Source organism: Cyprinus carpio, chromosome B10 (assembly GCF_018340385.1).
Source record: "Cyprinus carpio isolate SPL01 chromosome B10, ASM1834038v1, whole genome shotgun sequence".
NCBI classification, from domain to species: Eukaryota; Metazoa; Chordata; class Actinopteri; order Cypriniformes; family Cyprinidae; genus Cyprinus; species Cyprinus carpio.
This window is the reverse complement of record NC_056606.1, coordinates 18244996-18263128: the sequence shown is the minus strand read 5'-3', so window position 1 is coordinate 18263128 and position 18133 is coordinate 18244996. Positions and strand designations below refer to the sequence as shown.

The 18133-nt window shown below is 33.0% G+C and overlaps 1 protein-coding gene across 1 annotated transcript in view; it reads right to left on the bottom strand.

Moving 5' to 3' along the window:
* dscama (Down syndrome cell adhesion molecule a) overlaps positions 1-7470 on the bottom strand; it is a 77499-nt gene extending 70029 nt beyond the window's left edge. The window contains 1 exon segment of the mRNA XM_042733014.1: positions 6893-7470. Within this exon segment, the coding sequence (XP_042588948.1) occupies positions 6893-6935 (43 nt within the window). The 5' untranslated portion in view covers positions 6936-7470.
* Between the last annotated feature and the right edge of the window lie 10663 nt (positions 7471-18133).

Here is an 18133-nt window from a genome sequence, read left to right as displayed (position 1 = left end):
TGTTTACACTAGTGAGTTTTCGTTTTAAAACACCGTTTTAAAAAGAAAACGATCCTCGTCTACACTGGCGTTTTCACTGCGTTTTAGAAACGATCTCCATCTACACTACATGACCCGAAATGCATGTCACATGACAATTCATGCAGGTATGACCCTAGATGCCAAAGTATTTCGATTGTGGACACGTTATGCGTTTTAAAATGAAAACCCACTACTGTAAACGTAGCCATAGAAGAAGCATTTTTGGTTCCGTAAAAATGTCAGTCTACATTACTTACAATAGCAATGCTATCTCACGGCCAATTCATACGTATTTTACGAGGTGGCTAATTCGCACAAACTTAGGTGTTAGGAGTGGTTCTTCATACGAATTCCTATGAATTTGCCACCTCGTAAAATACGTACGATTTTTTACTAATCATATGAAACCGTACAAGTGAGGTCATGATATACACATAAAAACATGCCCTTCAATGTCCCAAACTACCTGTTAAAACATTTTTTTTTTTAACTGCCACCTCCATTCCCACCAAACCAACTTTCCAAACATGTCAGACCATACAATGTCAGCAAATCCAACCACATAGAAGGCAAAGAGCATTTTCTGAATAGCTAAAAAAAAAAAAAAAAGTTTACAGAGTTCCACACTATGAGATAACAGGAAAAGGTCATTTTAGACAACCAAAATAAATTGAGCCCGAGAAAATAACCAGTTAAGAATTAATGACAGACAAAAATAATACAAATGTTTTTTTTGTTGTTGTTGTTTTTTAACATAGCATATCATGTTATTTAAATAATTTCATAATCTTTACAGTTTATTTATACATATATCGATATGTGCATATGTTGGTTCACCACTAGTCTAAATACTTTTTACTTGTTTTGTTAAACAGGTTACAGTATCTCAGTGTCTCAGTTTCTGCCCTCTTCCAAACATGTGCATGTGCTAATATTTGGGTGTTAGTCTCAGGTCAGCTCATCTCCTCTCCTCACTGGATGCATGGAAGAAAGCTTGCGCCCCTGCACTCTGATGCAGCCAAGCAGATGTAAATGTATTCAGAGCATTTAGTGCTCAGGATTAATCGAATTATAATTTAATCATCTGATCAAACAGCAATTAGCATAATCACTTCTGGGGACGGGCCGATAGAGAATGCAATGGAAACAGAACAGACCTGAGGCGGGAGAAGCTTTAATGAGACATTTGCTGGGATCTCTGTAAATGTTACACATTTCTGGCTGTTGAAATTCTGCCCAGTTTTTTGTCTGCTCTGCCACATGGACACATTCAGTGATCAAAGAGACCCTGTTAACTCATGGATACAAATCAAGGATGTAACCATATATCCAGGACTGAGGGGACCAGATTTAACCCATTTTCTCCCTGAATTCTATTGTCAAACCTAGTTGATCGCTTATATGAATATTGGAGGCAATTTCAAATGTGTATTATGATTTTGTATATTTTTATTTAGGTCAAAATATGTTGGTTAACAACTAATTTGGACTGCAAAAAAATTAAGTAACTCATTTGCTGTAATTATTATTAACCATTTATTAATACTTTGTCAAGTAACCTAAAATGTGCTTCATTTGACATTTGACTTAATTTACCTGAATTAATATTAACCAGTGTAATTAAATATTAAATATCACTAATATAAGATATTATTTAGTGACTGAAAATCAAATACAAATCATTAACTGGACAGTGATATTGTTGTTTTATATTTTAAAATGTTCATGAAAAAAGAAAAAAAAAGAAGAACATTTACAAACACTACATCCTGTAATATGTAATTTCAGAAATATTCTAATTTCAGAAAAATCCATGAAGCACATGAATCCATCTCTTCCTATCCATCTTTTCTCTGATCAGGACTCACCATTTCCTTCACAATAACAGACAAAAAAGCTCCACTGACAGACTGACAGGAAAAACTCCCTGTTTAAGCTGGTCACAGTGGCTGGAGGAATGCAGAGGTTTTTGCTAAAGTCATCAAGCTTCTTTACTAAAAAAAGCCTGAAAGTCCTCATCAGTGGAAAATACGGACGTGCTTTTTCTGCCAAGTCATCAAAGCAGGAAATAAATACACATTACAGCCACCAGCACAGAGCCGTCTGTCAGGCATATTTCCTGCTGATTGACAATAAGCTGTGCTGATGGAAAATATGAACACTGATCAGCCTTACTGCTCACTAAACAGTTAGTACAAGCAGATCATCAAAATGCCATTATGCCAAACGACTCCTGGAATTACTAATACGCTGAAGAAAGAGCTACTTGGCTGAGTGGCGCAGTGTGTGTGTGTGTGTGTGTGAGAGAGAGAGAGAGAGAGAGAGTCTGACTCACACCACGTCTCTATTTATGTCTAATTCTAATGCACATTGTGCTTTCCTGTGGCACAGCTTTAACCTTCCCAACCACTGACTTTATAACTCGAACAAGATTCAAATGTACCTGCTTCTGTACAAAACAGATAAAACAGAAACACATATGATTTTTCCAAAAAATCCTTGTTTTTACTGCAAAGGATTTTTTGTTTTGCTTTGTTTTATTATGGGAAAATTAACCTAAAATAAATGTATTTTAAATAATTTATCAAATATTTTTCAAAGCTGTGAATAAAACTAAGATGATTGGACTATGTAATATACAATGTATATTACTCTTTCTACTTTAGAATTTCGTGTTTAATTCAATTATTTGTTTAACTTTTTGAATGAAAATTTGTTCACAGTACGTCCTAGACCTTTTTTCCTTATTGTATCATCTATGGCAAGGTATATAATATAAATATATTTTAGATACAAAGTAGATTGTTCCAAAGTCTTTAAGTGAAATAAACGTAAAGTAAATATATTGTTTAATAATAAAAAAAAAAATAGAAAAATAAAATGCAAAAGGTTTTACTTATTAATCTGCTAACAAAATTAGAAGGAAAAAAAAAACTTCTCACAAGAATAAATCTTAATTAAACGTAAAATGTAAATTTGAGAAATTTCACATAGGTAATGATTCATGAATAAAGTGAACAGTTATCCCAAAAAAAAAAAAATGCTTTAAAATGCAGTTTAGCTTAAGGGCTAATTTGTTTCTAATTTATATGATATATATGTATAATAAGTCCTCATTTTGATAGCCATTTAACTATGTATGCCAAAAATAAATAAATTAAATAAAATAAAATAAAAAATTCTGCAAAAACAATTCTATAAAGTAAATAATGATTAATTTTCAATTTAATTAAAAAAAAACCTAAAACAATACTAATGAAATGGCCTATAAAAACCATAATTACATAAAAACAACAAAAACATATGTTTGTTTGTCATTAAACATAACATTTCAGGAGCTTTCAAAAAACAAACAATGCATTCAGAATCAAAGCTGATTTTAAAACATCTCAAATGATTTGCAGAACAATACGCAGTTTGCTTTGCGTTCAGGACTGCAAACATGGCTTTGATTTCTCTCCAGCACAACACAGTGCAGCACGCGGTCTTCAAACCCAGGTTTACAGTTGAGCAAAACAAATGGATATGCCCACACACTTCTGTCTGTTTGATCTGGACTCAGCTAAAAGCTCTCTTAGAAGGCATCTCATGGAAAGCGACAGCTGATTGGGCACTTTGCTCTACGCCGTGTTGTTTACCCATGTCCATTTGAGTGTATGTCAGAGTTGGCCCCTAGCATCAGTTTACAAAAACAACATCGCACCTACTTTCCACTCCGTCTGTGCGAGGACGCTTCTGTTGATCCAATTACATTTGTGTGTTAATATGCACACGGTCTCGAGTGCTCTTCACCAACACAAGAGCCATTGAAAACAACTCAGCATGATTTTACATGCAAAAACATTCATTGTTTAGTATCAGGGCAGGGTTATTAGAGTTAACTAAAACTGAAACTAAAATAAAACCATTAAAAAAATAAAAAATGTTTCTTGAAATGAACGTTAACTGACATAAAATAAAACATAGTTTATATTTCAGACACATGCAACATTTGACATTTTAAATGAGTTTAACTTGATGCGCTAAAATAACTAAAATAAAAAAGAATGAAAACTATATACATATATATAAAAAACTACTAATAACACATCAAAATTACTAAAACTTCAACTAAAATAAAATGAATACAGAAAATGTAAAAAATAAAATAGTATTTAAATAATACTAAGTGAGCTAAGTTTAGAAACAATGTTGCACATGTTTAGGACTAAATAATACAAAATAATTCTACAAGGCTAAAATAAAAATGAATAACACAGACATGTATGAAAAAACAAAAACTACTAAAAATGACCAAAACGCACAACAAAATGACTAAACTTTAACTAAAATAAAAATAAAAAATATAAATACAAAAATTGATTCAAAATATGAATAAAAACTACAATAGTATCAAAAATGATACTAAAATAACACTATATCAGGGAGATGAGATTTGAAAAACAGTGTGAATGTTATTAGGACTAAATGATACAAATTCATTGTTTTAATTGTGGATCTACAAGCTGAATCTGCACTTAAAATAAAATTTAAATTAATCAAATCTAAACATGCGCATATAAAAATTTTTAAAAAATGACAAAAACGCATGACAAAATGATGAAACTAAAACCTGATTCAAAATATTAGTCAAAATTAGTATCTCACTGATACTAAAATAAAACTGTACCAGGGAGCTGAGCTTAGAAAAGGGGTGAAAATGTTTGTTATTACGAATAAATAATACAAAATAATTGCATCAGCTAAAATGGCACAAAAAAAATTAAATTAAAAAGGAGCAAAAACTACACAGGCATGTAAAAAAAATATTAACAAAAACACGCAATAAAATGACTAAAAGTTGAAATAAAATTAAAACTGAAAATTTAAAAATAAAAGTATTATTAAAAACTGTAAAAGTATATCACTGTACCAGGGAGTTGAGCTTAGAAAAATGGTGCAGATGTCTTTTATTAGGACAAAATGATACACATTTATTCTATTAATTGTGCATCCACAGCTGAAAAGGAAAAAATCTGAAATCTCATAAGGGATACTGAAGAAACCAGGGAATTAATTTATCCGTCCCTTCCAGATAAAAATCCCAAACGGCTTTGCAAACAAGCACACCACATTTTCCACAGCTATTCATTACAGAAACACTTCCGGGGTCACCTGTACAGGAAGCTCCAAGGCCACTGCGCCAACATACATTTCAGGGGTTTCCATAGAGACCAGAGGAGAACTGGGCTGTGAGCTTAACCAAATCATGAAGGGCTCATTTTGTATGGCTTCTTTTCCTCTCCCCCCACACACACACCCGCAAGAAACATGCTACACTGGCCAAAGAGAGAGAGAGAAAGAGAGAGAGAGAGAGAGAGGCTCACTGCACTGACAGCAGCGGCACTGCATCAGAACGCTGATCAATGGAGCCTCAGAGACCCACATACCCACTGCTAGAACACAGCAGCACAAATGGGACCATATTGATTCAAAGAGAAACACTTAAAATGCTTTTTAGAAATGCTCATTTGAACACAGTTGGCTAGACATGCACCACTCAATCAGCCAAAACCCAAATCCCTCTGAAATGATAATCAATTTCATTGATACGCTATTAATTGAGGTTAAACGACTGTGTCAATTTCTGCCTTGCAGAAAAAACTGAAAAAGCTTGGGAAAAGATCATTCGGAAGACCATCACAGAGCTCCTTGTGCTGCTCTCCAACACCCTTTGTGCTAAAGCATCGCTGTGTCCCTCTATTTTTTGTGCATCCTATCAAAACGCATCTGCCATCGGTGGTCAGTCTACATTGCAGTGACCTGGGTCTGATATTAACATCCCACAGTGTCGCTCTGTTAAAACCACCTAAATGGCCCCATTTTCTTCTCGCTTCCCCTCATACCCCCCCCCCCCCCCACTCTCTCTATTCCACCACAAACACACCCATCCTGATTTAGCCCAGCAACCAGCACCCACTCGCTGTCTCTCCATTTTAAAGCCATCAACACACTCGCCTACTGTCGAGCATTTGCGTATAATTTTTTTTAGAGGTCAATAGGAATCGGACTCCGACACAGGGGGGAAAATGTTTGAATAAATGTTTTGTGAAAAGGTCACAGTGAAAGCATTCAGTAAAGTGCCAATTGAGTGACTGCGAGTTTTTCACAATACAAAAAAAATGCTTCAGATAATCCCCTTCAAACATTTCCTATCTAATTTTACAGGGGTTTGGCGCCCTTTTAAATTTCTTTCTCTTTTTCTTTGTGCATTTTTAAGCTAATTTTCGAGGTTTTTTGCGCCCTTTTCTAATTCTTAAAGCTGCTTTATTTTTAATTTTTTTTTTTTTTTTTCAAATATTACTACACTCAGCTGATCAATTTTTATTCTAATGCTTAATATATAAATATGTCCAAGGTCATAATAAAAGAAATAAAAGAAACAAATTTGTCTCACTGAATCACATCACATTTGGTCCAGATTCATATTTTGACCATTCCTGATGCACTGTTTGCATAATGATGCATTCATTTTGTTTAGTATTATGAGCTGGGAAATGTAATAAAGTGACTAATCATAAAACAGACGATTTGAATGCTTATTAAGGAGTCTGGTTCCTTCTGAATTACTTGCGTGAAATTAACATGCCATATTTATAATGAACTGTTGGGGGAAAATTGCATGCATTGAATGAAAAATACAAATGGAACACAAAACACAATTCACCAATAATCAATAAACACAAACCTAATACAAATCAAAACTTAAAAGAATTCATAATTCATCAAACATCCTTAAATGCATTCCTAATGCATTGCACTGTTAATTAATTTCCATGAAGCCAATATCCACATGCCCCGATTAATAATAATAAAACAAAACACTACTCACCATTCAAAATGCACTGGAAAAAGATGATGGCCAATATCCACATGCCCCGCTCCTTTCAATCTCCAAACTAAGATTTTTCTTTGCCCACTGCACACTTTTCCCCCAGAAACAGCCGTTGCGCAGGAATATGGATATCTGTACTTAGTAGTTCCAGCGGAAGGGATGCATATGAAGCGTGCGTTCCGGGGCTGATTGTCTCCGAGCTGAGATCCAGCTGCAGCGCGACACGGTGAGCGAGCGGCAGTCAGGTGCGATGCTGAGTCAGAGCGCGCGCTTACTGAGGGCACTGCGCACAGGTGTAGCCGCGTACGAGGGATAAAACCGCGGGAAAGTAAATCCACGTAATTATTAATGAGTCGAAACTTTTACGGAAAAGAAAGGAAAAGAACGAAAAAAGAAAGGAAAAAGAAAAAGCTCTGAAACTCCAGCGCGTAAATGGATCGAGATGATGGCCGTTAGCTGTACTCAGAGCAACATCCCTCTTCACCACCTCGCACCGTCCAGCAGTCAGCAAGCACGCGCATCTTCCCCTGCTGCACTGATCACTCCAGAGCTCAGCATCAGCACCAGAGCATCACACAACAAGGGGTGCTGCTCTTAAACACACACTCTCACCAACCCCACCAAACCAACCCAAACAAAAAACTTCATCGTCACTCATATTAAACATATAGTCCAAGCGCAGCAAAAGCAACTCTTTGTGGAACCATTTTTTTTTTTCTATGGCATCTCTGTGAAGAACATTTTAAGCACCTTTATTTTTAAGAGTGTAAAACATGTTTGGAAATAATGTATTACAGTTTTTAACTTGCATGTTTTCACAGTGCAAAAAAAAAAGAAAAAAAGGGGGTTTTAGTTTTTTTTTTTTTTTTACTTGATAGTTACACCACTGAACATTTTCCACCATTGAAATGGTATGAGCTTTTTTTAAAAAAGGAATGAAACCAACATGACTGTAACTAGAATATGAAACAAGCATGGTTTAAATAAGATTTTTAAATATTTTATCATCTTTTTTTGTCATCGAATCGTTAGAAATTGCGCACCATGCATGTTTAAAGTGAACAATAAACAGCATGTAATGAAGGTAACAGCAACATCACAGCTGTGCATGACAACTTCCTCTAAATGATCTTAATTGGTGAACATGAATTCATGTCATTTAATGTGGTTTGTGTTAGGATTCAGGACCCCCGAGGGCGTGTGAGTTTTTTTTTCGTCCCTTAAGCTGGCTTCATTAATTGACCTTGACAAATCAGAGCATTTGCCTCCTGCGCAGTGAGGCGTTGGGCCGACTCATTGCGTTTTCATGAAAAAACATGAACTTTTAATTAGATTTGAGTGGCCTATGTTTTGTCTAATAATAACAGAGTATACTTGATGTTTTTATTTCCATTAAAAATAAAGGAAATAAACAAAATACAGAAATTTTATACTTCTTTCTATTTTAAAAATAATGCTATTATAATTTTTAGTCCAGGAAACATTTCAGGATTCTCTAGGATTTAGGATGATGTTTGCATGCGTTTTAGTTCTGTTTTATGCATTATATTATTTTCTTTAGTAATGTCAACTATTTTGTGCTTGTTTGTGCAACATTTTTAGTTTTGATTTTAAAACAAAGTTTCCCAGTAAGTTTAACAACAGAATAAAGTTGATTTTTTTTAACCATCTGCAATTAGAAATAAAGAAATAAAAACATTACTTATTATTCTTAAGACAATTAATAATGATACTTATGTGTATATAAAAGTATAGTAGTAATAATATTAATGTTAATATTATATAAAAAAATAAACGAATGTGATATTTTAATGTTTTATTAACTAAATGATTAGTAATATAACTATTAATAATAATAATCTTGTTTTACATATTATGTATTTATACACACACACACACTGTGTAATAAAGTAGAATGACACGGAAAAAGTATTGAACACATGAAGAAAGGGAGGTGCAAAAAGGCATCGAAAGCCAAGACACCAGCTGAAATCTATCAGTAATTAGAAAGCAATCCTGCCCCTCGTCAGTGGAAATTAATATTAACTGGTTTAGTCTCAACTGATGGCCTATAAAAAGGTGTCTCATGACTAACGTGTCACACAAGAAACATTTCATGATGGGTAAAGGCAAAGAGCTTTCTCATGACCTTCACAACATTATTGTTGCAAAACATACTGATGGCATTGGTTACAGAAGCATTTCCATACTTCTGAATATTCCAGTAAGCACTGGAAGTGGAAGTGGACTGGAAGTGGAAAGAACGTCATTTCAGCATAAACCGAGTGCTCCTCGCAAGATTTCTGACAGAGCAGTGAAAAAGATTATCAGAAGAGTTTTCTAAGAGCCAAGGATCACTTGTGGAGATCTTCAGAAAGACCTGGAATTAGCAGGTACAGTTGTTTCAAAGAAAACAATAAGTAATGCACTCAACCGCCGTGGCCTGTATACATGCTCACCACGCAAGGCTCTATTGCTGAAGAAAAAGCACTTAAAATCTCTTAAAAATTTCTGCACCACGTCAAGACAAGACAATCAAATAAAAAAATAATATAATATGGTCAGACAAAACAAAAAAAAATTGAACTCTTTGGATGCCACACCATGTTTGGAGGTCAAATGGCACTGCACATCACCCCAAAACATCATGGCGTAGCAATGGCAAAGTACATATAATTGAAAGAAGGATGAATGAAAAAATGTATTGAGTCATTCTTGATAAAAATCTGCTGCCATCTACCAGGATGATGAAGATGAAGGGAGAGTGGAAATTCCAGCGAGACAATGATCCCAAACACAGCCAAAGAAACTCTCATTTGGTTTCAGAGAAAGAAAGTGCAGCTGCTAGAAAGGCCCAGCCAACCTCCTGACTTAAAACCAATAGAAAATCTATGGAAAGAACATCAGAGTTCATAGAAGAGGCCCACAGAAACTTCAAGATTTTTTTAGACTGTTTGTGTGGAAGAATGGGCCAAAATCACACCTGAGCAATGTATGCTACTAGTTTCTCCATACAGGAGGCATCTTGAAGCTGTCATTACCAACAAAGGCTTTTGTACAAAGTATTAAATAAATTTCAGCAAGCGTGTTCAATACTTTTTCCCTGTGTCATTCCATTTTATGACAGAACTTCATTTCTGAACTTGTTTTGTTTACTTGGATTGTTACCGACATCTGGTGAAAATTTCATGTCAACAGCACCTTTAGAAATATATTTACTTAGAGACGTGTTCAATACAATAATATATATATACTGTATTTATGAAGAGATTATTTGCAAAAACAGATAACTCTGTTTTTTTACATTTTCAAAAATCATGTTTTTTATTATGTTATTATGGTTTTGTGGCGTTGTTAGCTATATTTGTTAGTTATTTTTAAACCTAATAAAAATAACCCAACTGCAGTTTGATTGAGGTTAATTGGAATGCACAATGAAAAAACATGATTTTTGAAAATCTGTTTTTGCAAATTAACTCTTTATTCACACACACACACACACACACACACACACACACACACACACACACACACACACACAAACATGATAACAAATATACTGTACACTAATTATATATACATACATTTTTTATTACATTACTAATTATTCAGTCTGTCTGAAATGTTTTATTCTAATGGCTGTGTTAGTTTCGCATCTTCCTTATCACATGCTATCTTCTAATCATATTACAAAAGCATTTCTATTTTTCTTTTATCCACTGATCTTCCATCTCCAGTGTGATTTGTAGACAAATTGCTCTTTTTCTTGCCTGCACAAGCTCTGCCAGTGGTGTTCAGATTCAGCACAGATCTGTGCATGCTGCAGAATACAGGAGTTGTCACTCGTCACTGCCAAAACCACAGCACATCATTAGACTCAGCCACCGCAACACGCTCGCTTATCCTCATACATTTACACAAATCCCCTCCACACACGCAACTTACTAGAAAGTCTGCTGTTACGATTAACTCAACAGGCGGCATGAAATACAAATTCTGCTGGCAAATAAAGATGAGAATCTGGGACGGTTCTTATTTTAGGATTCAATCTCTTCTCAAATAGCCCTGTGATTTTTAAGTCGCCCGTATTGTTTCCATTCACCGTGTCCGGTAGTGCTTTTTCCACGGCTGTCTTCACGTGAGCTGCACAACTCATTACATTCCCTCCACCCACCACCCAGCACAACCTCTGCACCATTTACTGAACTACAGACCATTTTTATCCCCAGGATTCCCTTTCTATACACACAGTCCTGTCTTTTTTTCCTTTTAAAATGTGTTTGTCACATTAACATTCATCCTGATTCTCTCCATGCATGAGCCGCTTCACTGCAGCATAACTGAGCTTCCACATGCACCGTAAGCTTGTTTGAAGCAGCCATTGATTCACAGAGCAGACAGGCTGATGTCACGAGACACCAAACACAGAAAAAGCCACGGTTTCCTTTGCTTTTGGAGCCAGTAACAATGCTGGCGCTGGGTTCACACAGCCCACGCGAGACGGGTTTAGCCGAGGGGAGACGCGTTGGCTGCTATCACAGAGCAGATATCAGGGCGGCTCTCTCTGTTGTTTCTCAGGGGGCGAGTCATGTGCACCAGGCACGCCGAGGGTGTTGTGTCCATGGATAGGCGTTGCCCATGGACACATCTCCTGCGGTTCGCTCTCTCGGAGTGACTCCAGCCTAGAGGATGGGAGAGAACCTCAGGGAAAGGATAAAACAGAACAGCTAATTATGATCAGGACAGGCAGTACAGTCAGGAGGGATTCGGGATGATGTTTACATGCAGTTTACTTTCGTAGACTGTTTTGTACCTTAGTTCCTCTGTTTTCATGTTGATTGTAAATGATCATTAAAAGCAATACCTTTAAGGCAATATGGATCTCTAGACATTTTAATATTTTCTGGCTGTCAGAAACTGCAGACATCATGTGCAAAATTCTAATGAAAATTCTAATTCAATTTCATTTAATGTAATAAAATGTTTTAATTTAATTTGAATTTAAATTAAATGAAATATTTTTTCTTAATTTTTACTTATTCATAAATTAAATTTTATACTACAAAAATTATTTAAATTAAATGAAAATAAAGTTAATAATTCAATTCTCGGTTGCACAAATTCTATATTTTACTACTTATTATCATTTATTAAATTAAATATTACATTTATAGAATAAGGTATTATATTATATCATATTATAAATTACTATATATACTATATATATATATATATACACACACACAACTCTGTACATTTCAGGATTTTGGATGATGTTAGCATGCGTTATAATTTTGTAAATTGCCTTATAGCGTGCTTTTTAGTTCCTATTTTCATTCAGATTGACTGTTATTAAATGCAATGCATTTTATGGATGTATATTTATCCATACATTTGTATGGATCTCTAAATGCTTTAATATTTTCTGGCTGTCAGAAATTGCATGCATGTTGCTATTCATTATCGGTAAAATTCAGTAATTTTATATCAATTATATTTAATACAAAATGTATTTAAACCTAAACTTAAAAAAATATTCAAATAAACATTAAAATTAAGTAAATAAAACAATTAAATTCAATTTAAAATTTAATTTAATTTTATAGAATAAAGTAAAAAAAAGGAAACATTTCAGGATTCTCAATTTGTGATGACGTTTGCATGTGCTTTAGTTTTGTAAAACATTTTATGCATTAAAACATGATCTTTAGTACCTTAGTTCCTATTCTGTGCTTGTTCTGGAACAACAGTAAACCTCTTGATGTGATATCATTTCTATGCAACGGTCTAGGATGATTCTTTTGGACAGCATTTTTTAGTTTTGATACAATAAGTGTTTCCCATAAATTTGTATTTTCAGCAGATCTCTCGCTCTCCTTCACTGGCTTTTTTTTTTGTTGACGTGGTTGATACCCATTACAGTTATGAATAGTCACTGTGTCTGGATGGTCCCTGGAGCTCTGGCTATATTCTGCCCTAACAAGCATTTCTGTGGTGGAGCATCAGCACCAGAGCTGCCGCTCTTGCAGCTGTTGGGCTGGAGAATCCCTTACAAAAGCACACATGCCTGCAGCTCTCCCTGGACTCTACTCACATGCTGCTTCATTTCATCTGGAATGTAGCTTACAATAAATTACAGAATCTTACCGGATGTCCGGATGTTCCTCTGCATGGGGAATGGATGTTATCTGTGCCAACAGAGAGAAAAAGAACAAAAGGAGTCAAAATCCCATCCAACCACCCAAGTAAAAATTAGTATAGCGAGAAAATTGAGAAATAACAACATTTGTCTGTATTCATAATACAAAATGTATTTAAAAAATATAAGGAATGTATTCAAACAAATATTATACAAATAGATACATTTAAGGAAATGGAATTTTCTAAATGTTATTCATTCTAATTGTGACATTTTCCTCCTAAAAACGTATTTGGATTGAAAATTTTCATTAAATGCCATACATTTTAGTTAGTATGGACTTCTGAATGTCTTAATATTTCCTGGCTGCCAGAAATTGCAAAATCATGCAGTAATATGCTATAACATTTTACTATATGTCTTTTTTATTTCATTTAAACAATGTAATAAAATAAATAATATTATTAAATATAAACAAGATTAAAACAAGATGATATTATTATATTATAAACAAGAAATGAAAGGAAACGTAATTTAATTTTTAAACAACATGTAGGTCATGTCAAGATTCTCAGTTACATAATTTTGTTTCAAATTTTTCTAATTTCCAATCTATCTATCTATCTATCTATCTATCTATCTATCTATCTATCTATCTATCTATCTATCTATCTATCTTTGAAATGTTTACATCTCAACTATTTTATACATGGACTCGGATACTGCAACATTCTTACAAATTTATATGACCTTGGACATATATTTTGAGGAATATACAGGTGCATCAAAAAAAAAAAAAAAAAAAAAAAAAAAAAAAACATTTTTTGTTATTTTCATATATTCTGGTATGCATTCTGAGACAAAATAAAGGCACTGGTATATTTTAAGATCAATCAGAGCAAGTTTCTTTCAGTTGAAACAGTTGAAACATCTATCTATCTATTCATTTCTCTATATATATATATATGCAATAATATTCTAGTTTATATTTCATTTAATATAATATAATGTTTGTTTTTAATTTAATAACATTATTAAATTAAATTAAATATTTTTCTTAATTTTTAGTTCTTCATCAATTAAATTTCATTGTAAAAATTACATTTACAATAAAAAATAAACATTATACTAAATAAAAAGAATATAGATTAAATTAAAAAATCAATACTCTGTTACACATTTAAGGAAAAATTAGCATCGCAGACATTTAATTTTACTGAGATTACATTTCTTCTGAATAAAGACAAGAAAAAGAATCATCCACAGATGACTGTAAATAATGGCTGCAGTCTGTAGTTTTGAATGTTATATACTGGTAATAACCAATATAATTTTATCACCGGCTTTTCGACACCAGAATATGATCAAACACAGAATATGTAACACACAAAATCTCTTCCACTTTCTTGTCACAAATGCTTAAGATTTGATGTCTGTTTGATTTCATTAAAACCAGCAGCCGAGTGCTCATGTGAATGAGCTCGTTTTACAGGAGAGATCCTGCCTAATAAGGTAACTCCCATGAATCACTGGGAGCTAAATGAAATGACGAATCTCTCCCACACAGGAGAATAAGCACTTGATTGGGCTGAACAGTCTTAATGACCTGCTGTTGGGAATCCATGTATTGATCATATATATTGAATGCTCAGTGCAGCAGTGCCTTCATTCAGATGTCATCCTCCAGTGCAGCGCTGAATAAAACCACTTTGATCTGTATAATGCATCTCTTCTGATCTCTGTTCAAAGGTAAATGCGAAAAAGGTCTGTCGTTCTGCAGGTTTATCATTATTGAAATTTGTATGATGATTTTGGGTGAGTGTGAATAAAGAAGTGCTGACCCTTTCCTTTATTGTGATTATGACACAGTAACCCAGCCCTGCCTCATTGGCCACTAACCGCCACCCGCCTGCTGGCCTGCTATTGGCTGTCCACACCGATCCACGCCCAGCAGGTCTCTACAGGCACAATGCAATAAAACGGGGCACTGGAGGACAGACAGGGAGAGGGAGAGAAAGAATGAAAGAGGCATTAAATAGCATCATAATAAGTCATTGCAACTACAATTTCATTTTGTGCCACTATACTATTTCAAATGACATTTAGCAAATAAAACACTTTTATTTATTTTTTTAATGTGGTGGAATTCTTTAATAAATATTATAAAAATATTCCGTAATTCTATACATTTAATTAAAAGAAATAATAAAGAAATATAGTACATTTATATGTAATATATAAAATTTAATTAAATTAAAAAATTATCCCCTTTATTACATTTAATTAAAGGATGTATAAAATGTATGTATAAAATAATCAAGTAAACAAAACAGACAGTCATAATTATGATATAAAGTCAAAATTATGACAGTCCTGTTCATTACATAAATCAAAATTATGACTAATAAAAAATCATGCTCAGTTGACTGTAAATAATGGCTATGGTCTGTTTTTTTTAAATGTTATGTGCTAGTAATAACCTCTCTCTCTCTCTCTCTCTCTCTCTCTCTCTCTCTCTCTCTCTATATATATATATATATATATATATATATACATATATTTTAGAACATGATCAAAAGCAAATTATAACATATAAAATTATTTCAAAAACAAAAAACTAATAAATAAATGTATAATAATAATTTATTATTTATGTTATTTAACATAACATATACATATATGTGACAATGGACCACAAAACCATTCATAGGGGTCAATTTTTTAAAACTGAGATTTATAAATCAGCTGAAAGCTGAATAAATAGGTTTTCCATTGAAGTGTGGTTTGTTAGGATAGGAACATATTTGGCCTGATTTGTACAACTATTTGAAAATCTGGAATCTGAGGGTGCAAAAAAATCAAGACATTGAGAAAATTGCCTTTAAAGTTGTCCAAATGAAGTTCTTAGCAATACATATTACTAATGAAAAATTTAGTTTTGATATATTTACGGTAGGAAATTTACTAAATATCTACATGGAACATGATCTTCACCTAATGATTTTTGGGATAAAAGAAAAATCAATCTCTTTGACCCATACAATGTATTGTTGGCTAGTGCTACAAATATACCCCTGCTACTTATGACTGTTTTTTTTGGTCCATGTAACCTATATAATGTTGACATACCTTTTTATTTTAACCAAGTAGACAAATGTGTCAGGAAAGAGCATGCTTGAGAAGAAATATGAGACAACTCTCATCCAACATATGTAAAATGTATGAAAACTGATAAATGTCTGTTTTCTTCTGCACTGGAAGCTACTGTTGTCAAGTCAAATTCCTTGAGTGTGTAAACATACTTGGTATAAAGCTCTTCTGATTCTGATTCAGGATACATAAAATGCTAACTATAAAACAAATCAAAGTAATTGGCTATTTAAAATTTCCATCACAGTCATTTCTGCCAGAGAATAGCTACTATTATAAAGCATTCTGCTGTGATGTTCGCTATTCCTTAATCATTTGTGAGTTCATGCTGAATTTGTGAGCAGGGGACACTGACAGAGGACTGAGCTCACAGGCAGCTGCTGTCGGGCTTGACTCTGCACAGTAATCAAAGCCTGATTGTTACTCTCACAGCCGTACAACACATCTGAGTCAACTTCTGACAAAACCCTCACACAGGCTTACTGTGTTGCTTAGTAACCAAAGCACATGGCTGACCTTATACTGTATGTGTGGTCATAAAAATGTATGAAGTTCTTTTATTTATTTATTTCTTGATTTTGTTTCATTCCCTATCTCACTTTCTGCAGGAGTGTCTCACCAGTAGCAGAATCATTGTGTGCAGATCTTTATTGTCTGATTATATTTTCAAATATTTATTTACTTCTAATTTGAACACAAACATAATATAATATTAAATTATATTATATAAAATATTCATATTGTATATATATATATATATATATATATATATATATATATATATATATATATATATATATATATATATATATATATATATATATATATATACTGCATATGTGTCTGTGTGTGTGATATATATATGGTTTTACAAATAAAAACTTGGAAATTAAGAAATAATAACAGCATATATATATATATAGAGAAAGAAGAGAGAGAGAGAGAGAGAGAGAGAGAGAGAGAGCGAGAGAGAGAGAAGTGAGAGAGAGAGAGAGTTACTTAATTTAAGAGAGAGTACTTAAAGTTTTTATTTGTAAAACCATACAATACAACCAATTTTCCAAAAATAATTTTATTCTGCTGTATATATCTGTATATATAGATAGAAAAATTAATACTTTTTATTTTTTTTTCCTCCTCAAGGATGCATGTAATTGATCAAAAGGGACAGTAAAGAAATGTATATTGTTAAAAAAACATTTATATTTAAAATAAATGCATCCAATGTTTTCAACAATGATAAAAATATATTTTTTGTGGATAAAACTTAATTTTCTGTAAAGCTGCTTTGCAACGATTTGTATTGTAAAAAGCTCTATACAAATAAACTTGAATTGAATTGATTAAAAATAAATGTTTCTTGAGCATCAAATCAGCATATTAGAATAATTTGTGAAAATCATGTGACACTGAAGTTTGCAGTAATGGCTGCTAAAAATTCAGTATTGCAACACAGGAATAAATAAAATTTTAAATATATTAAAATAGAAATCATTTATTTTGAAATTGTAAAAAATATTTCTCAATATTAATGTTTTGACTGTTTTTTAATACAAAAAAATAATAATAATGCAGCCTTGGTAAGCATAAGAGACTTCTTTAAATTTTCTATAACATCTATCTATCTATCTATCTATCTATCTATCTATCTATCTATCTATCTATCTATCTATCTGTCTATCTATCTATCTATCTATCTGTCTATCTATCTATCTATCTGTCTATCTATCTATCTATCTCTATATATATACGTGTGCATGTGTGTATTTGATATTTCAATGTATATTATATATTAATGTTTATATTTTTTTAAATGTTTTTAAGGGAAGTGTATCTCTCTCCATTTCTCTACTACTACTTTTACATAATGTATACTTTTGCAAGGTTAGGAAAAGTTCAGTAGTAAATACTGAACAGAGAGTGCCTTTCTATTTCACACTTACATTGCA